Source organism: Dendropsophus ebraccatus, chromosome 11, assembly GCF_027789765.1.
Source record: "Dendropsophus ebraccatus isolate aDenEbr1 chromosome 11, aDenEbr1.pat, whole genome shotgun sequence".
NCBI classification, from domain to species: Eukaryota; Metazoa; Chordata; class Amphibia; order Anura; family Hylidae; genus Dendropsophus; species Dendropsophus ebraccatus.
Window position 1 is genome coordinate 76,133,219 of NC_091464.1, and position 21,779 is coordinate 76,154,997.

The 21,779-nt window shown below is 41.1% G+C and overlaps 1 protein-coding gene across 1 annotated transcript in view; it reads right to left on the bottom strand.

Annotated features, from left to right (window-relative positions):
- The window catches only part of ADAMTS5 (ADAM metallopeptidase with thrombospondin type 1 motif 5), an 89,429-nt gene that overhangs the window by 18,272 nt on the left and 49,378 nt on the right, over positions 1 to 21,779 (bottom strand). The window contains exons 4-5 of the mRNA XM_069944361.1: positions 4,510 to 4,793; positions 1,712 to 1,895 (exon numbers count right to left, since the gene is read on the bottom strand). Coding sequence (XP_069800462.1) covers positions 1,712 to 1,895; positions 4,510 to 4,793 — 468 coding nt within the window. The remainder of the gene's footprint in view (positions 1 to 1,711; positions 1,896 to 4,509; positions 4,794 to 21,779) is intronic.

Consider the following 21,779-nt stretch of genomic DNA (forward strand, 5'->3'; position numbering starts at 1 on the left):
AAGATATCACACTTTGATTTATTGTGTTTTTACTACTGTGACACCTGTGATATATCACTCTAACACCTGTAATATGACAACTGACCTTAACTTGAGAAACTCAACGGGACCTGTAATTATTCAGCTTTTAAATTAAATAAGCATGGAGGGCCGCGGACCCAGCCAGGTGAGACTGGCGAATAACGCTGCCTCATTGGCTGCCGGTCTTATTTGCATTTTATTTGTTTTTCCTTTATGATTTAGCCTCTCCGTTCTGTGAAGTGAATCACTGAGGTATACGATCCGTCTGTCTTCTGACAGTCGATTTGGTATGCTTGTAAAACAGACGCTAGGCACTAATGAGACTTTACAACATTCTCTATTAAGAGTGACACATTCACAGCAGGGACCGGCTCACAACACTGGGATAATATTAGATCATGTATTTGTTATATCTCCACCTAACTGTTCCCATCCCTGGATAAAGTAAAATTTAATTTGCTGTAGTTAGAAGACCACACGGATCCTTCTCCGGCTCACACATGCTGAGGGAGAAAATGAATGTACTTGATATATTCTCTGCCTTATCATTTGCCTGATAATGCTTACCGTGCTGCAGGTGCCTTGTTATCTCTTGTTACTTTAAAGCAGAAGCTCCAACAGTCCAGGATTTAAAGGGGCTGTCTACTATAAAAAATCCATTTGTTACAAATGTCCCTAAAAATATGTGTTCAATGTCCCTGCAATGCACCTACAGGAGAAATTAAACTTTTTGTGGCTAAAGGTCCCCATTGCCATGGCTGCCTCCGGGGTGGATTAGGGTGTCAGTATAAGGTGCATGGAAATCTCCCGACCGTCCACCGACAGATGATGTAGGTGGAGATAGGGGTGATGGAAAATCACTGTCCAACTCCAAAGAGATAAGCTGCAGCCAGAGCAGGCTGGCTGCGGCTTAAGCCTCAGGACTGTTCGTGCATGCCTAAAGTTCCCGTGTATGGGGAGGACAGGAGAGATAACTCACAAGTATTGAAGGTGTATCACCATTTTAGGTCTTAGGTTTTAGGTAAAGCTACTAAAAGATTACCCCAAAGCTTTCTTTACTCAACCGGGTTGAGTTTGGAGACCATAAAACCTTGAATCCATTGTCTGCAATAACTTATCCACAAACAAATTTTGTTTGTTTTCATGGACCCCCAAAAAAGTTGTACAAGATGGTCACCAGGAGGAGCCTGGCCAAGAGTTACCAGGCAACCAAACCTCAAATCAAATACATAAACCCATTGACTTCTATGGGTAATTCTCAATTTTTTTTTGTAAATCCAGACTTTTATCCCTAAAAAAGCAAATATATTCTCAGGGCCATAGAAATCTAAGGTCCTACATTGTCCAAAATTGTGGAAAAAATGAGGACTCGGAAATACAGTCACGTGAGGGAGGTCTAGCAGACAAGCAGCACAACCATGGACATAACTATAGCCATAGCAGCTGCTCTGGGGTCCAATGGTAAAGAGAGTCTACTAAGGTGCAATAGCATTGTACATGTCTGTAGGAAATAAAACACGTTTTGCTATTGCTTTCCATAGCAACCAATCATGGTTCATCTTTTCAGATCAGTGTAGTATGTGATATCCATGCTGTGACTGGTTGCTATGGACAACACCTTTGATAAGTAATGGCAATTGTGTCTTGTTCTGCCCATTTCCTCCAGTTTATTGGAAGGACATGTTCTTACCATTAGACGGACATGAGTTAACGTTACAGGATCGGTTGATGGCGCGCTTTCCTGTACAGTATCTACCGCTGTTTCTAGGGGCAGGGTCATTACAGTGACGGTAAGCAAACTGGACCCCTCCTCCGCATGTTCGGGAACATTGTCCCCAAGGTCCCCAGGAGCCCCAGTTTCCATGACTGGAGATCTGTAATATACAAATGATAAGATGAATACAATGAAAACAAGACAAGGTCTATTATATGGTGAATCTAGAATGAATAAGTGTATATGGAAGACTTTATCATTGCTTTCACCCAATGTTTAATACATTGCTTTAATAAAGTTATATTACATATATATATATATATATATATATATATATATATATATATAGTATATTATATTATATATACTTCCAACTAGCAGCAGTTAAGAGCGAGATGAGCCCCTCTGCTGATCCCTACATTTGTGGCAGGAACTGAAGGAACTAAGCCCTGTAGTTCCTGATCTCCTGATCTCCTGTGCTAAAGCATGACAGCACAATACAGATCAGGGTGTACTGTATATTCTTGGTGGCAGCAAAGGGAACTGTGTCTCCCCTTATTGCTTATTGCCACTCAACAGAAGTAATATGAATATTAAAATATTTATTTATTTAATGCAGTTATAATGCAAATCCCCTCAGTCTCTGGATTACCCCTTTAAAAGTAAATCATAAAAATGCAATAATTTTATTTAACACAAGGAGAAAATTTATTGTTGAGTCTAATTGCTTCTAATAGCTTCTAGTTGGTTAGACGTATCTAACTTGCTGTTATGTCCTGGGGAACTGAAGATGAATGTTTTATTACCTTGATCCTCAGCGCAGTTTTCGTAATGTTTGCATTAAAAAACATATGCTAATTAGGCTGTTTGGTGCACTGGGGGCGGGGCTCTGCAGTAATGTCATCGCCTGTGCTTATCCCTGCAGAGTGCCTATTGAATATGCATTAGAAGGGGCGGGGTGACAGGGGCAGATCAGTGCACTGAGGGTGGTAGCTAGATTCCTATTGCACTAAATTGCCTCATTAACATATGAAGTAAACAACAAACTTAAAGTCCAGTGAAAATTTTTATTAAAGTATTGTATTGCCCCCCCAAAAGTTATACAAATCACCAATATAGACTTATTACAGGAAATGCTTATGAAGTGCTTTTTCCTCTGCACTTAGTACTGCATCAAAGCTTCACTTCCTGGATAATATGGTGATGTCACTTCCTGGATAACATGGTGATGTCACAACCCGACTCCCAGAGCTGTGCGGGCTGTGGCTGCTGGAGAGGATGATGGCAGAGGGACACTGAGGGACACAGGGCACTGGAGGGACACTGAGCAACCCTCTGCCATCATGCTCTGCAGCAGCCACAGCCGCACAGCTCTGGGAGTCGGGATGTGACATCACCATGTTATCCAGGAAGTGACATCACCATGTTATCCAGGAAGTGACATCCTCATGTTATCCAGGAAGTGACATCGCCATGTTATCCAGGAAGTGACATCCTCATGTTATCCAGAAATTGACATCACCATGTTATCCAGGAAGTGAAGCCTTGACGCAGTAGTAAGTGCTGGGAAAAAAGGACTTTATAAGCATTTCCCGTAATAAGCGTATATTGGGGATTTGTAAAATGTTTTATTACGCCGTGCTAAGCCGAGAGAGGAGTGACAAATAGTCATCTAAGCGGGGAGCCGCCTCTGACTAGTCATGGCTCTCTGCCTGTCAGCACGCAGTGTGAGGATGATTGACCACTAATAGGTCCTTTTGCCTGTCAATCATCCTGGCACTGCATGCTGACAGGCAGAGAGCCGTGACTAGTCAAAGGCAGCTCCCTGCCTAGATGACTAGTTGCCGACCCTCTTCCGGCCTTGTGTGGCATAATAAAACATCTTTTTCTACTTTATAAAGCTACTGCTGTATACGTGCCTGGTATGCTCCATGAGCTGTACAGTAAATCTTTACTGTGCTGCTAGGAACCATATCAGTACAATTGTGCTGATTGGTTCCCTTTAAAGTGGTTGTCACAGATTACATATGCATATTACATACTTTCTTGCACACACAATGCCCTTCCTGTCCATGGTATTGCAGCTCTGTCCCAATTACTTCAATGGAGCTAAGCTACATTACTACACATAGCCTGAGGATAGGGGTGGTTCTGCTTCTGGAAGAAAGCAGCCATGTTAGTCCTGTAATCCTGTACAACCCATTTATGTTAGTTGTAGGCTATTTTTTTTTTTTATTTTGGAAGAAGGCTAATGGCATATTTGGTTTCTGTGGGGCCAAGATTCTAAGATATTAAAACATTTAGGATACTGTTTACTTATAAATAACGCTAGAAGTACAAGGAGACTTGTTTCTTTAGTTGTGCAGGACAAAAAGTACAAAATGTAAAAGTACAGAAAAAATTATGTTTCCTTAGAAAGTCTACAATCACACTGAAGAGGTATACACACTTCGGGGGTTGTCAGTTCCCAAACTGGTTGCACCTTCTTTTAAGTGATTAATTGAAGGGGTCATGGAGGATTAGAAAAACCACAACTTTTTCCTTGCAAAACAGCACCACCCCTGTCCTCAGGTTGTGTGTGGTATTACAATTCAGCTCTATTTACTTCAGAAGAACTGAGCTGCAAAACCCCACACCCAAACTGGAGAAGAATGGCACTATTTCTAAAAGAAAACAGACACGTTTTTGTAAGCCTGAATAACCCCTTAATGATGGAAATTATAATGCACGGCTCCAAATAAGCGTACTCTGAGTGGTACACAGTGCACACTTACTGAATAGTACTTCTTCTTGGTCTTGTCTACACATTTGCCATGGAGACAGATCCGTCCTTTACCGCATGGTGTTCCTTCCACTGCAGGCAGCTTCTTTGTTAAACAAACCATCTGACCTTGCCGAACGACCGCACACCACAGCCGCGAGCAGACATCCATACCGGGGCACACTGTATACGTTGGTCCAAATGCCAGCTTGCATTGCCGGACGGCATCATAACTCTGCCCAGGAAGCTCCTCGGGACCCAGAATCTGATTTCTTGGTTGATCCAACAAACAGTTTCCTGCAAAAATAGATAAAATAATACAATAAAATCAGGAGTATAGCTATAACTAGTACAAAGGTAATAATGGTACCCAGATTCTGGTGCCTAAGGTGGCCCAAAGGACTCTACAATAAAGGAATTCACCAGTTTTATAGATATCACATGGAACGTTTGTACCCCGGCACAGATTGCACCTCAGACAATAGCCCTGGGATGATAATGTAGCTACCATATTCTTCTTTACATAAATATTATATATCCTATGAGTCACCATTGAGAGTTGTGTAATTCTGCTATTTTCCCTGTTATCACCTAATGACTTGTTTTGAGGGCAAAGAAATGTAGCTACGTGCCTGGAGTCATGTTATCTTGTATCTAGGATGTTTTGTAACACCTATGGCAGAAGACAGGTTCAGACTTGTGCGTAGTCACTGTTTCTAGGTGGAAGAAGCAACAATTTAGCCAACATTTTGCTAAGCTAAGTGTGCAGTGGCCTTTAACAACATCAGCTGGATGAAGCAAGAACTGCCAGGAGAAAACAGTATAAAAGGCAGCAGAAAATTATACAGTAATTTGTAAGAGTTCATCTAGAGGGGAGGAGGATAGACAAAGCTATGCTTTCCCTTGTCCTGATTTTTACCACTTCCCAGGAAAGTGAAGCTAAATAATTCAGTATAATGCTACAGATATATTGTATATTGTGCTTTTACACTGAACTGCATTACTTTATTTTTCCATATTAGATTGCTGGTTATTTCTTAAAGTGTCACTTAGAAAGAATTTCAACATTTGAAAAGTTTTAATTAGTTGGGGTCTGGTTCTGAGACTCTGACGGATCAATACAATTAAACAGGAGAAGCACTCAAGAACTTCTTGCCCATCTGTCCTCTTACTGCCTAAGATAGGCTACATAGACTTACTATAGAGTTTGTCTCCTGCAGAGAGCTAAGAAGTCATCAACAATCAGCCATGTTGGCCTATAATAGGCCAAAGGCTCCATCGATTCTCAAACGACGTTCAAGCTATTTGATAGGCTGTGTAAATATTTCATGCCAGGAAGGGATGTTTAAACAAAATATACAAAAATTAGGACAAAAAACTGTAACAGATTTCTGTGAGACACATCAGAAATCCGGCAACTACTGTCACTGTTTCATTCTAATTCTTGTATATTTCCATAAAACATCCCATCAAGAGACGAAATATGCAAACATTAGAATAAAAAAAGGAATACATTTCTATGGCTGGCGAGCGATATAACTGACGGACGTCAGTTATTGAAGTTATAAGACCTTTACTCAAGGACCACAAGGTGATTGGTCGGACACTGAGCTTGATTGAGCACCCCAATGCTCATTCTAGCCCTATAGTTGACTGAGCATGCTTGCTTGACACTATTACCTCAGCTCATATCTTGTAAGATAGCCCAAAAAAATAATCTAAAACCAAGTACAGTTTCCAGAAAATGAGGGTCTGTGAATATGAACTCCTTCTTCTGGAAGCATTCACTGACAAAGGACAACACTGTTTAACAACGCAATTAGAAATGTAGTCCCGGCATCACTAACTCCTGATTTTGTAGTAGTTGGAAAACGCTAGACACGCTAGGGATACATTCGGGTGGTGCTCTATTACAGACAAGCATATAGTCCACATAAACTCATATAGAGAAAAAAGGTAAGGCACTCACCTGGTGGTGTATCTTCCTCTTTATTTTAAAGCATAAACAACTTTAAAAGCAGCAGGGAGAGGGAGCACGGCACATGGGTCACAGCACTGTTTAAGACTCAGTAATCGATTCCAAAGGGAAGTTTAATTGATAGATTTTATTTTATTGAGAACAAGAGTGCAAGAGCCAATAGATTTAATAAACAGACTGGGTACAGTGTGCGGGGCTGAAGTCACGCTCCAGGAACGAGCTTCATCTAATGCTTTCCATATCCTTGGCTACAGCTAAGTCTGTTAAATGGGTTTTCATGACTGTCAGCAGTTTTGAGCAAAGAAGAAAGGTAAAAATACAAGCGCCCCCGTGGAATTTAGCAAAGCTCTGTTGACTCTCAAAGAATGCTCCTTGGCAATGGTCCACCAGGACTCAAAACACTCGTGCCCTTGTGCCCGCTGCTGGCATTGTAAATCAGCCCCAAATGAGGAGTTGGGCATTATGGAAAGAAACACTAACATGTAAACCGGAACATTAAAACAGGCTGCTGGTGGAGCATAAAAGACCGATGAGAAAACATTGCTATAATTTCCAAAACAGGATCATGGTGACCTCATCTACCCTCTGACTCTGATTAAGAATTCAGCTCAGCTTCCAGGAGGTTTTATCAATCGCTATGTGTTTTGTTCTCCGTTCCTCTGACAAGCATAACACTGTCTAATGGAGGCGATGAGCATGAAAAGTAATTACTGGAACAATCTATTTAGCGACCCCTGTATTGGAGTCCACTCATTTCATCACCGTATGCTACCTTGTATTGAATTCCGGTGCATATGTAGCAGAGCTGGGAGTAAACTTACAGCAATGCCTTGTATAATCAGGAAACTTGTGAAGGCTATTACCATAAGGAGGAAATTTCTAGAGATAGTCCTACACTTTAAGAACAGTCAGTGACTCGGCAGAGCTCCTTGGTTTTATAGGATCCCATCAGAACCATGTTTTGCATATAAAGGAGATAGTGACAGCCGCATTGGCTCTCCAGGGTAACATTGAACCATGTTATATTATAGCATTACATACTAAAAAAAGAAAAAAATTATATATATATATATATATATATATATATATAATCTATGTCTGCTTACTGTAGTCCTGTCTGCTTGACTGAACCTACATTATAAATCTATACATTATTTAACTACTGCGTAATGAAGAAATCCAGAGCTTTCCCTAAGGAATAAATAAATAAATACACTCACCGGCCACTTTATTAGGTACACCTGTCCAACTGCACGTTACCACTTAATTTCTAATCAGCCAATCACATGGCGGCAACTCAGTGCATTTAGGCATGTAGACATGGTCAAGACAATCTCCTGCAGTTCAAACCGAGCAAACCGTGCCTTTGAACGTGGCATGGTTGTTGGTGCCAGAAGGGCTGGTCTGAGTATTTCAGAAACTGCTGATCTACTGGGATTTTCACGCACAACCATCCCTAGGGTTTACAGAGAATGGTCCGAAAAAGAAAAAACATCCAGTGAGTGGCAGTTCTGTGGGCGGAAATGCCTTGTTGATGCCAGAGGTCAGAGGAGAATGGGCAGACTGGTTCGAGCTGATAGAAAGGCAACAGTGACTCAAATAGCCAACCGTTACAACCAAGGTAGGCAGAAGAGCATCTCTGAACGCACAGTACGTTGAACTTTGAGGCAGATGGGCTACAGCAGCAGAAGACCACCTGTTACTAGCATTGTGTACCTAATAAAGTGGCCGGTGAGTGTATATATATATATATATATATATATATATATATATATATATTAGGACCAGGGGGAAATTCTAACATTTAAACTCCACCCCTAAGACAGCCCCCAAGGACCGCCCCAAAATGCCCACTTTGTCATATATGATACCCAATGTCATAACACTATAGGCACAGATTTCTAGGGCTAGGATAGTTTTGGGTGGAGTCCCTCTAGTTAACATCTCCAGATTCATAGTTTGTACTTTTCTCTGTAGAATAACGTGTATGCCATGCAAGTCTATCTGGGAGTTTCTTGCTTCTCTCTTGTTCTAAGTTGTAATTCATGTTCCTATGTATTTCTTGTTATCTGTTTGTGCTACCCTAATGTTCTTATTTTTAAATCGCGGCAATCTTGTATAGTTTGCAAGTTTCTCTGTTCTTGATTTTGCTCAGCTTTTTTTTTTCTCTGTCCTAGAGCCTGCTTGTTGTTTCTGCTACAGAGTCCGGGGTTGTTAAGGTTGTCAAATCCAATTTTAATCATGTATCAGAGAATTACTATTCATGTTACCTTTTAGTATGGATACATGTTTATATGTTTTATTTGTGTCTGTCTTCTGGAAAGTCTAATCAACTATACATTAAGTCATAGGGGTTTTTGAGTAATGGGAGCCACAATCACATCTATGGACTGTGTGTATATTTTATTTGCTTACCTAGTTGGCTCTAGTCAGTTAGTATATCTAAAAGCAACAGGAGGTGCAACAGCAACCCACAGGTGTAAGGGCTTACCATATATGCCCTTGCACCTGTAGGTTGCTGTTGCACCTTCTGTTGTTTTTTTTGTCTGTACTAAAGCCACAAGCAGCGTGCAACCTGCAGTGTGAGCAGAGTCATAGATGTGCTGCCAATTTTTCCTTTTTTTCAATATCTAGAAGCACACCACTGCACATTTTCTTAACCCCTTAACGACATCGGGCGGCCCCGCTCTGAACCGCGCCGGTCCCGGGTGCCGCGTGTAGCCCGGGACCGTAGGTATTAGCGGGCACGGTCCGATCGCCGTGCCCGCTAATACAGTAATCAGATGCAGCTGTCAAACATGACAGCTGCATCCGATTACCTGACGCAGCGTCATCCCTGGTGTCTAGTGGGGAGATCGCTCCTCCAGGATGTTATCCCGGAGGAGCGATCTCCGTAAATGAAGCCGGCCGGGGACCGCTCCAAGATGGCGCCGTCCCCGGCTCGGCACTCGTTTACTTCCGGCTGCAGCAGCCGGAAGTAAACGAGTGCCTATCTCATGGATCTCTGCAGCATATCTATGCTGCAGAGATCTCAATGAGAGATCAAAGCACTTTTGCTAGAAGTCCCCCAGGGGGGCTTCTAGTATAAGTGTAAAAGTTAAAAAAAAAATGTAATTATTAGTAAAAAGCCCCCTCCCCTAATAAAAGTCTGAATCACCCCCCTTTTCCCAGGTTATAAATAAAAGTAAATAAATAAATAAATAAATAAACATGTTTGCTATCGCCGCATCCGTAATCGCCCGAACTATTAATTAATCACATTCCTGATCCCGCACGGTAAATGGCGTCAGCGCAAAAAAATCCCAAAGTGCAAAATTGCGCATTTTTGGTCGCATCAAATCCAGAAAAATTGTAATAAAAAGCGATCAAAAAGTCGTATATGCGCAATCAAGGTACCGATAGAAAGAACACATTATGGCGCAAAAAATGACACCTGACACAGCCCCATAGACCAAAGGATAAAAGCGCTATAAGCCTGGGAATGGAGCGGTTTTAAGTGACGTATATTTGTTGACAATGGTTTAAATTTTTTACAGGCCATCAGATACAATATAAGTTATACATGTTACATATCGTTTTAATCGTAACGACTTGAGGAACATATATAACAAGTCAGTTTTACCCCAGGGCGAATGGCGTAAAAACACATTTCCCCCAAATAAACAAAATGCGTTTTTTTTTTCAATTTCACCACACTTTGAATTTTTTTCTGGTTTTGCAGTGTACTTTATGCAAAAATTCAGCCTGTCATTGCAAAGTACAATTAGTGACGCAAAAAATAAGGGCTCATGTGGGTCTCTAGGTGGAAAAATGCAAGTGCTATGGCCTTTTATGCACAAGGAGGAAAAACCGAAAACGCAAAAATCGAAATTTGCTCTGTCCTTAAAGGGTTAAAGGATCCAAAATTGGTTTGTATCATTGTTTACTTCACTTTTGAACAGCTTAGACCACAGTGAAGTAGAGCTGACTTTGATGGCTAGCAAACAATACTAACCTGGCATACTATTTGAGGGCTTAACAGTCCCATGCATGAAGCAGCTTGCACAGTGAACCCTGTTTGGCAGCTATGGTCTAATGTATGAGCAGGATCCTGTCAACAAATATGAGATCTGGAAGCTGTCAGTTTGTTACTAAAAACAGTTTGGGCTGTTTATTCCCTGTGTGAAGGCACAAAAGGAGCAGGTACCCAGTTATATAGATAGAACAATGCTGGTTTGACCACCAACAGCCCCAGATTGTCTCCTGTATTCATAAAGGTTAATAGGATAGTATGTCACTGCTCATCCAGGGCCAGCCTTAGTTGGAGCCCTATGCTGTACAGTCTATTGATGCCCCCTCAACATATGGTACCAATTTATATGGCTTACATTATACAATTATAGAGTGTTTTAGAAGCACTATTGTGTGTATATTGGTGCCTAGGCTATCAAAATAATCTTTACTTGGGACCAGTGATACACAATGCCCAACTCCATAGTCCTGCCATAACCTCACCATCCCAAAACTGGCCAATAGAAAATCACTTTTTGGTCACCTGACACAATGCCATGCATTGTAGCACAAAACACCAATACAATGATATTGCCTGTACTGTTGGTATGAAGTTTATGCTGTGCAGTGGGCAGTTCTTTAAGATTAATCTAATAGATGGCAACCCTGACTGGCAATTAAATAACTACACCCCATCAAGGGTCCATAGCATGAAGGGGTCTGATTTTGATTTAGCTTAGATTATTTCCCTTCTTAATGCCTGGTGTTATTGAGACCTCCATGGCCCTGGGCTAAGATCAGTAGGGTCATTGTTACCATGTAAGAACATGACATCTCCAATATATGAGATGCCACCGATACAGTGTATCATTGTAGCGGCCTGTGAGCCATTTCTCATTTACTGTGTAATTTTGATGTAGGCTGACGGTACCCATCACTGCCATGTAATGACATTACATCATGGGAATAATGTAGAATTTCCTAATGTATTGGATAAGATATCAAAGAAATAATGTGGGATTCTATAATGCATTGGAACATGGAAACTGCCAATGACTTAATTTACCTTCTGCTTGGGGCATAAAGATAACCTGCGAGTGGAGATTAGTTAACCTCAAGCAAGCTCAGGTTCATCCTCCCAAGTGTGCAGCATTTCATTACCAGTGGCTGAAGAAGTTGGCTGCAGCCCTAAGGCCTATGGCTGAATCCATGGTTTCCAGGACATCCAACTTCTGCAGCCATTGGTAATGAGATTCTACATGTTCTGGTTTGGACGATCCTGGGCTTGCTCGAGGTTCACTCATCTCTACCTATCAGTCCATTTATATTACATGTTTATACCTAATGTCACCTACCTTTATGGATGCCATCTGTAACATATTGGCATATTGATAACCCCCAATAGGACTTATCCACTTGGAGTAGAAGCATAACTTATATGCCCATTTATATTAACTGTTTACAAAAGATGTTGTCTACTTTTATCCATGTAAGGACGTGATCTTTCAAGAATAACATGGAATTCTCTAATGTTTCAGGATAGGAAGCCACCAATGGGACTTATAATCTACCTGGTAAAAAAAAATCTATGAGCCTCCTTGGGCACTGCTTGGTTTCCTGACTTCTTTATCTGAGTGTTTTCTGAGTGTTTAACCTCAAGTGTTTCTGTAATAGAGGAATCAATTTCCCCATCATCTACATGTTTGTTTGATAAATGGTAATTTCCTTAAACAGACACAGTGAATTCAATTACAGACAGCAGAAAACATATGGGCCGTGTTAAATTAATGAATAAATGAAGGAATAAATAAATAGCAACATATCTATGAATGTTATTTGACAAATCCTCCTTGTCTTTACCTTAGGCAACTCATTTCCCAAGACTAACATATAAATCACGACCAGCCAGGGACACTCTCAGTAGAATGGCACTTGGTTTACAGGGGTTACGTAAGAATCAGTAGCAACACCATGTGAAAGAAATTTATCTCCAAGAAGTGGAAAAATAAATGACACGATCTGTACGTCCTAAACAAAAGTCTGAAAAGTTCTCAGAGTTTTTTCGGCAGTGTCCTCAAACAAACTCGCAGCAGTTACTCAGCTCAAAGCAATGCTTGGCATCAAACTTCAATGGTTAGCTGCCATGGTCCTTGGTTAATGTTATTAAGCCTGATAAAGAAATATGCTTTGTATTTCTTTATCGGAATAATTAACTGTGCCAGAGAACTAATAGGACTTGACAAAGGAAAGACTTGTCTCGTGAAATAATAATGAAATACATGCACTTTGTTGTTTTTTTTTATTTCTTGGGGAAAAAAATGTCTATCATTCAGCTACAAGGAAGGTTGTCCTTTAGATTTATGGAAAGAGGCTACTGATTATCTCTGATACAAGGATATCAACTATGTAGCTGCTATGGGGTCCTCAGAGAGAGGGGGCCCAACCCTGGTTGGACTCCAGAGGATAGTTAGTAAAGTACTGGGCAAAAGTTCATGTAAAGGGAGGGGGGGTGTTACAGAACCACCAGAACCTTCCAGAAACATAAAACAAGTACCAAAAGGGCCCCCCTAGGGCCATTACCCTGTCTCACTCACTCCACTTTTGCCTTGGGATCATTATCATGGATCATGGATCGATCACTGACATGGGATAACCATGATAGAGTAAACCCCCCACCCCATTTCAAGTCAGAAGTTATACTTTCAAGACCATAAGAAAAGGGCTAGGGAGTGAGGAAAGGTAATAACTTTCTTGTCCTGGATAACCCCTTTAAAGAATATCATCGTTCTTTCAAAAATGGAGACGCACATATTCTCAGGTTGTATGTGGCATTACAACTCACACACAAGAGTAGAGTTGTTTCTGAAATAAAGCAATTATGATTTTTTTTTTTATACTGTATCACCTCTTTTCTTAAAGGCGTTGTCCAGACTTGGAAAAACACAGCCACTTTCTTCCAAAAACAGCACCATTCTTGTCTCTAGTTGGTGTGGTTTTCTATTTAAGCTCCATTTACTTTAATAGAACTAAGTTGTAAGACCATACCCAAACTGGAGACAAGAGTGGTATTGGCTCTGTAAGCAAGTGGACATGTTTCCCTAGGCCTGGAAAACCTCTAAAGGGGTATTTCCATCTTGTAAAATCAAGGAATATATACATATATATCTTCAAAGTTAGCGGTAGTTTGAACTTTGGGAGTTGTACTAGTCCTGAAAATAAAGAGACTGCAACACAAGAGTAATTGTGCGTCCCCTTCATTTATTTTTTTCCACAATGTCCCCAATGGTGCACAACACTAAATAAGCACTTCATTCTCAGATTCGGTGGTGGTCCGAGAGGTTGACCCACCATCAATCATGAAATGATGATATACCCTATTGATAGTTATGACTTTACAAGATGACAATAACGCTTTATCTTCTTAACCCTTTAGCGACCCATGACGTATCTGATACGTCATGGTGCCGTGGGGGGTGTTAACGGCGCTGATCCGGGCTGACATGTGCAGCGGGCAGTGCCTCTATTAGCCGGCGCGGGTCCCGTTGCCGCGCCGGCTAATTAAGCCTCTAAGTGCAGCTGTCAAACCTGATAGCTGCACTTAGAGGCTTTGATCCAAATGTCCCTGGTGTCTAGTGGGACGGATCTCCCCCCCCCCCCCACAATCGATCCGTTCTTCTGCCTGTGCCGGGCCTCAGCGTCGGAATGCCGCTGATCCCGGCTCGGCTATAGATTGCTATGGCCTGCAGCAGGCCATAGCAATCTATGACCGATCTGATTGATCTTTGCTGTGTTTATACACAGCATTGATCTCTATGAGAGATCAGTGCTTTCTATATACAAGTCCCCCAGGGGGGCTTCTAGTTAAAGTAAAAATAAAAGTAAAAATGTTTTTTTATTAATAAAAAAATCCCCTCCCCCATTAAAAGTCCAAATCACCCCCCTTTTCCCATTTTATAAATAAAAATAAATAAACAAATAAATAAACATATTTAGTATCGCCGCACGCGTAATCGCCCGAACTATTTTTTAATCACATTCCTGATCTCGCATGGTAAACGGCGTCAGCGCAAAAAAATTCCAAAGTGCAAAATTGCGCATTTTTGATCGCATCAAATCCAGAAAAAATGTAATAAAAAGTGATCAAAAAGTCGCATATGGGCAGTCAAGGTACCGATAGAAAGTACATGTCATGGCGCAAAAAATGACACCTCACACAGCCCCATAGACCCAAGGATAAAAGCGCTATAAGCCTGGGAATGGAGCGATTTTTAGGAACATATATTTGTTAACAATGGTTTGAATTTTTTACAGGCCATCAGATACAATAAAAGTTATACATGTTATATATCGTTGTAATCGTAACGACTTGAGGAACATGCATAACAAGTCAATTTTACCATAAGGCGAACGGCGTAAATGCAAAACTCCCCGAAATCTAAACAAATTCCTTTTTTTTTTTCCATTTGACAGCGCAAATGATTTTTTTACAGTTTCGCAGCATATGTTATGGAAAAATAATGCCTGTCATTGCAAAGTACAATTGGTTTAGCAAAAAATAAGGGTTCATGTGGGTCTCTAGGTGAAAAAATGTAAGCGCTATGGACTTTTAAATATAAAGTGGATAAAGCAAAAGTGCAAAAACGAAAATTGGCTTTGACCTTAAGGGGTTAAGGGCCCAAATTCACAACTGCAATAAGATTTGTATTTGTTTCCATTGGAATTTGCCAACAGCCTGATCAATGACAATCATCTAAGAGGTTAACTGATCTTGTGAAATAGCGATTTACTGGATTGCATTATGGAGAAGTTATTTTACCATATAACTGTACGTGCACCTGGCCCTGCTGTCTTAGATGAAGAAACCCAGCACCATAAATATGGGATTAATTTAATTCTTGCTTGAGGGCCCTATTATGCTGCCCGATATTGGGGAGGAAGCAAGTGCCGACCTGTCATCCTGTCAGCGTTCAGTTCCTCCTTGTTCCGCGCTTGCTGTCTGTGATTTTACATACACCAATATTGAGTGGGGAGGAGCGGATTGTTTGGGGAGCTGTGCGGGTGGCCAATAGAAGAGACCAGCGGTCCGCACCTATTGCATACAACGACGGGCATCAGACCACTGCTATTGTCATCAGGATTTTAGAACATCCTTTTAACGTGAGCTATCATGCAAAATGATTATCGGCCCGAGCGGCCGGCATTCGGCCAAGTACAACCGATACTAGCTTCAGGTAATAGGGCCCTAAGGTTAGTGTCCACCAGTCGGTGGCTTTCCAGCTGTCACAAAACAATGACTCCCATCATGTCCGGACATACCTGTTTGGATACGTTGGTGGTTGTCGTTTTTCAACAGCTTGAGGGCCACAGTCTGCTACAAGGCCTACTCTATCACAGCTCTGTTTTGGTATCATTGGCCAGCCGCAGTATGGGATACACCAACCTATATGAAGAAGATTTGCAGCATTGCATCCAGAAAATTATGAAATGATCCAGCACAGAATTATTTATTAGGACATAAAGCCGTACAGCCATGACAGATGCCCCTTAATAACTACATGAATTATTTGACTTTTATAGAGCGTTGCTGAATGTCCGAGAGTCATCATAGCCAGCTGCATAAACTCCGCCGGGCTCATAAATCTGGCGTCTACATCATGGATTTATTTTTTATTTCACAAAACCTTTGTGACTTATAATAGATAAAGCAGAATGATTTGGTCCGGCACCCTCTGTGCCATGTGCTTCACCCCCTGGAAGTTTTCTATATACTGCATATGAAGGCAGCAGCTGGCTGATGCTCCTACGTCCTTCCATTCCAAGGCGATAACTTGTGTGTCCTTTATAAATTCACGAGCTGTCCATCTTCCTATCAGCGGAGCCTCTCTGTATCTTATGCAGTGCCACACTTCTGCTCGGCCTACACTAAGCGCTCTATTACAGCACAGCTGCACTTTCTCTATTAATCCAGGGTTTACTATTCCAAAGTTAAAACATGATTTTCTGAGAAGCGTTAATCTTCGGCTGAGTACATAAGTATATGTAAAAGTTTGTACTGTTATCTCTTTCTCATTATATTAAAGTGTGTGTCTATCAAGTCGCCGAAGACCCATCTGTTTAGGATTAGGGCTGGTTTAACATATTGCCTTAAAATGAAGCTTCACTACTTGTTCAATAGTAGGCAACTGCATAATAACAATTCCCTGTATAAAGTTATTATCAGACACCAAAAACAAAGTGAAAACCCACAGGACTGTAGGGAACTGTATTCCATTGCTAGCTATGGCAATATATACCTCTCTTTCAACAACTTTCCAGCTGTTAAAGGGGTACTCCCAAGAAAAAAAAAAACAAAAAACATCTTTCACTTTAACTGATGTCAGAAAGTGCCAGAGATTTGTAATTTACTACTATTTAAAAATCTCCAGTCTTCCAGTACTTATCAGCTGCTGCATGTCCTACAGGAAGGGGTGTATTCCTTCCAGTCTGACACTGTGCTGTCTGCTGCCACCTCTGTCTATGACAGGAACTGTCCAGAGCAGTAGGAAATCCATGTAGAATACCTTATCTGCTCTCCAGACTGGAAAGAATACATCACTTCCTGCAGGACATACAGCAGCTAGTAAGTCCTGGAAGACTGAAGATTTTTAAATAGAAGTCAATTACAATCTGGCACTTTATGATCCTAGTTATTGATCCTAGTTAATTTGAAAGATTTATTTTTACCGCTGGAGTATCCCTTTAATACACTGGTAGGGAAGTTAAAGGGATTCTCCAAATACACATATTGATGGCCTATCCACCCACCACCCCTTTTGATCAGTTGGTTTACACTATGAATTGAGTTTGAAGTAGACAGCTCTAATCACTGGGCAATGGCCATGCTGTGTAACTGCAGCTAAACTCCCATAGAAGTGAATGACAGTTGAGCTGTAGTTTCCCCGCACGGCCACTACAAAGTGAGTGGAGCTGTTGGCTCCATTCACAGTAAACATGGGCTAATAGGTGAGGATGCTGGAAGAAAAGGGTTTCTTATATTTTTTTTGCACTATTGATTTGGTGTCAGTCTGACCCTGCAGTTTTATAGTATGCTTTTCCATATGACTCTTGTATTTGCAAACAATATTAATGTGATTCTACCTGAACTACCATATCTAACCAGATGGTGTGCTGTTGACTCACAGAATCAAATCACTCAGTTATGTGCCACCTAGTGGTAGAATTTGGAATAAAGATCATAGTATAACTAAATAGTACAATGTAATAACAGACTTCCAATTTCTATTTATAGTGAATAGTTAACACAATCACAGTTGTGAGCATTGCCCAGTACTGATAAATAAACAGCGTAAAAATTTTAGCCGGCTTCATGGAAGTTAGAAGCGAGACAAAAATCATGTTTTTTAGTGAAAAAGCTTATGGAAGAAGGAAAGATAAAGGAAGGCAGAAGGGATGACGGTCATGGTTGTGAAAACACAGCTGTGTTGCCTAAATCAGTTATACTTAGAGGATAAGCAGGACCATCTGAACACGACACGGGGACGAGGAGATCAATGCAAGACGCCACTTGGACCAAGATCAAAATAAAAATGGGAAGTAAATCCATATACACGGATAAGTGTTCACGTTATCTATACTGTGCAAACAATGGGCTACCTATGATTTATCCTTCCCAAGCTCAGAACGTTACAAATTGCTTACATGTGTTTATATAAACATGGCGACTTCATACAATATATAAGGAGAGATAAAAGGAATACGGGTACATCAAATATAGTGAACTGTCATATTATACAAACATTGCTGACATGCTTATAAACATTGCTATATAGCAACTGTCACTTCAAGTGTTCCAAAAGGACTAATCCTTATCTATATGTACAGTACGTGTAACAAAATAGTCAATGTGGATCATTATGCTGCAGAACAGAATTATGTGGGGCTGATGGCTTTTTAAAGCCATGTTTTTATACCAAATGACTCAGAAATGTCCGCTATTAGCTGCTATTAGCTGTGTTCCATACACTAAACATACACAGAAGGGGGAAACCTGTTCCCCAATGTCTTTATAGCACACCCTCAGAAGCAGCTGCAGCATGGAGGACATTATAAAGAAGTACTGAGAAGTGTAAGCTGTGAATCTAAAACATACTCAGGGTAGCCTTAAAGGTGTACGACCTGTGTGATGCAAAGGATGCATCGTCATATTGATCAAAAGGGGTGCCAGCACCCAGTGAACCGGGACAGGTGTTGGGTGATGCAATGACATTTAACTAGAAGCATGTATAATGACATGCCTATTATTTAAAAAGGGCACACTGATTGAAAGCACGAGAAGCAATTGGCTCCCACGCTGTCAAGCACTCTTGTCACTTCAGGCATCATTATGCCTGGCGACAGAAGAGGCCTCTCTATACATCTATGCTCCAGCACTCTTTGCCTGTTGTTGCTGCACAAAGAAGCAGAAAGGTACAGACCAAGAAGTAGACAGGATGCTGGAGGAGCCAGCAGAAGCCAGGTCAATATGAGTACTTTTTTTTCCACAGGGGAGCCTAATGATGGTATATTGGGGCTGCAGGGGGGCTGATATTAAATGGTGGCTGCAGAGGGGACTGATACTATATGGGGTCTGCAGGGAGGGCTGATATTAAATGGTGGCTGCAGGGGGGACTGATACTATATGGGTCAGCAGAGGGAATAGATTATATATGAGGCTTCATGGGGGAACTGATGCTATATTAGGGTGGCACAGAGGAGTTAATAATGTATGTGGGGCTGCATAGGGCGGAAGGGCTAATACCATATGGGGGCTGCAGACATGAGAGTCTGACACTTTATGAGGGCCTGAAAAGGGGAAAGAGAACCTATTGCATTTGCTGGAGCAAGTCCAGGAGAAGAGTTTAAGATGGCCCGGGTTGGATGGAGAGAAAAAGGAAAGGTAAATGACTCCAATAAGAGATGCCCCCTGTGAATCACTGGATGTAATGCTCTTGTAGGGTATTATTTAGGTATTATCTATTGAAATGATTGAGAGGCAATATATTATTACTGTATGATGGCAAAACTTCTTTGAAACAATGTTATAAGATAACTATGTATGTATTGGGGCACTTAATACTATGTTGGAGCACTTTAAGGGCATTATACTGTGTGTGGAGCACTAAGACTTAAGGTCTCCATGCACCTTAGACTTTATACTGCTGAACCAGCAGATTCAGACGTCCATCTAAGGCAGGGGTAGGGAACCTTGGCTCTCCAGCTATGGCAAAACTACAACTCCCATCTTGGCTTGGGCTCTCAGACAATCCTCTGCAGATGTGCCGGTCAGGTGTCCGCATACTTTTGGCCATATACTTACTCTTAACTGTTAAAATATTTAATTTATTAAAAATTAGAAACCATCATATTGCTGATAACTTTCGGGATGTGTCACACATTATTTAGCTCAAATCAAATCAAACATAGCAAAAAAAAAAAAAAAAAAATTCATGGAGTAAGTACCAGAAAAGCAAATAATATCATAGTGAAATAGCTTTAAAATCTAAAGTTATCTCTTAAATAACGGTAACAATAAATAGAAGCGAGACACAGTCCACAATGCTTCCTGTTTGCTCAATAAATGCTAACAACTGCCCGGACACTAGAGAGTTGGAATGTGAGAAGTCATGTAATAGACAATGCCGGCCACCAGACATATCATAATTCATCTCCATAAAATAGGATCTAAAATTGTCTCTGTGGTATGCCAGGCTTCTTCAGACTAATTTCAGTCAATCGCCCACAAACCTCAAAGGACAGATGATTAAAAAGCTAAAAAAAAATATTATTTTATGGTAGATGGAAGTTTCCTGTGCAGCTAATTCTGGGTTTACATAGATTAAACATACTTCATAGCTCGTGTCTTCTGGGATGGTGCCATGCGTGTGCCATCATCTCTTATGATATATTATGGCCAGGGGCCGGCAGCCATAGCAAGTGGCCCTTGTGCAAAAGTATTATACGGACCCCATGGTTTGCAATAGCTCATTATCAAGAATTACTTTTATGTCTCTGACAATACACCAGCACCACCACCAGCTGCTTTTAAAATGACAGGCCCCCCTGTACCTACTGCACCCCGATATAACAGCAGTATATGAGCTTTTGAGTATGCAATAGCTCATCATAGAGCACTACTCTTATTCTACTCTCTGATAATCCACTAGTAGGGTTGCAGTGCACCCCTTTACCAACTGGAACCATCCAAAAGCAATATACTGCCTCCTCAGTCTCCATTGGCTGATCACAAAGCACCAATCTTATTTTTCCCTATGACAATCTATGAATAGGGTGGCAGTGCACCCCCTTACCAACTCGGGCCAGGCAAAGGAAGTATACTGCATTAGTCTTCAATGGCTTATTAGAGAACATTGCTCCTATGTCTCTCTGGCAATTTATGAATAGGGTGGCAGTAGGCCCTCTTACCAACTGGACCCATGCAAGAGCTTGGGCCCAGTTACTCTTTCTAACAATCCATTAATATAAACTCCTATTAGGGCAAAATGGGATCCTCTTACCTACATGTTCCTTTAGGAAGAGAATTATAATTTATTCTAAAAACTTATCATAGCTGTAAAGGCCCTATTCCACAGAACGATTATCGTTTAAACGCTCCCTACAACGGCGGCTCGTTAATTATAATCGCTTCGTGGAATTAGTGTAAACGAGCAAACGAAAAAGCCGAAAATGTTAGAAAGTCGTTCAAAATTGTTTTTCAGCATGTCGGAAAAAAATCATTGGTCTTTGAAAGATAATTCGCTAATCGGTTCGTAAAATTAGAAATCTTTCAGTCGTTCGTTAAAAGGTTTAAAAAAAGTAGGTGTGTCATGGTCATGATCCCCCCGGCGAACGTTTTAAATGACCATGTAACGACCGCAAAATAATCGTTACACTATATTTATCGTTCACGTTCCCACGTGTGTTATGTGTATCGTGTACTAGTATGACATTGGACCCCAGTTCATCTTTAGTCTCTCACCTTGGTTTCTACTAGTAGGGTGACAATGGTCTCCTTAAGCGGGGAAGTTTTCTCACTTACCCACTGGGTCCAGTGTAGTTAGAGTAGCAATACTGGCTTACCTCCTTCAGTTTCTCTGATAATACACCAGTAGAAAGCATTAATGGGTGCCAGTGGGTTCTCTCTTTTACCATTCGACTGTGCAAGAACAGTCGAGCCCTGTTACCTACTTAAGGCCCTGTCAAAGAGATTCATATGGGTGTCTTGCTCTTCACAGAGCACCTCTCTTAAGGCCCTATTGCACAGGCCAATTATCTGCCCA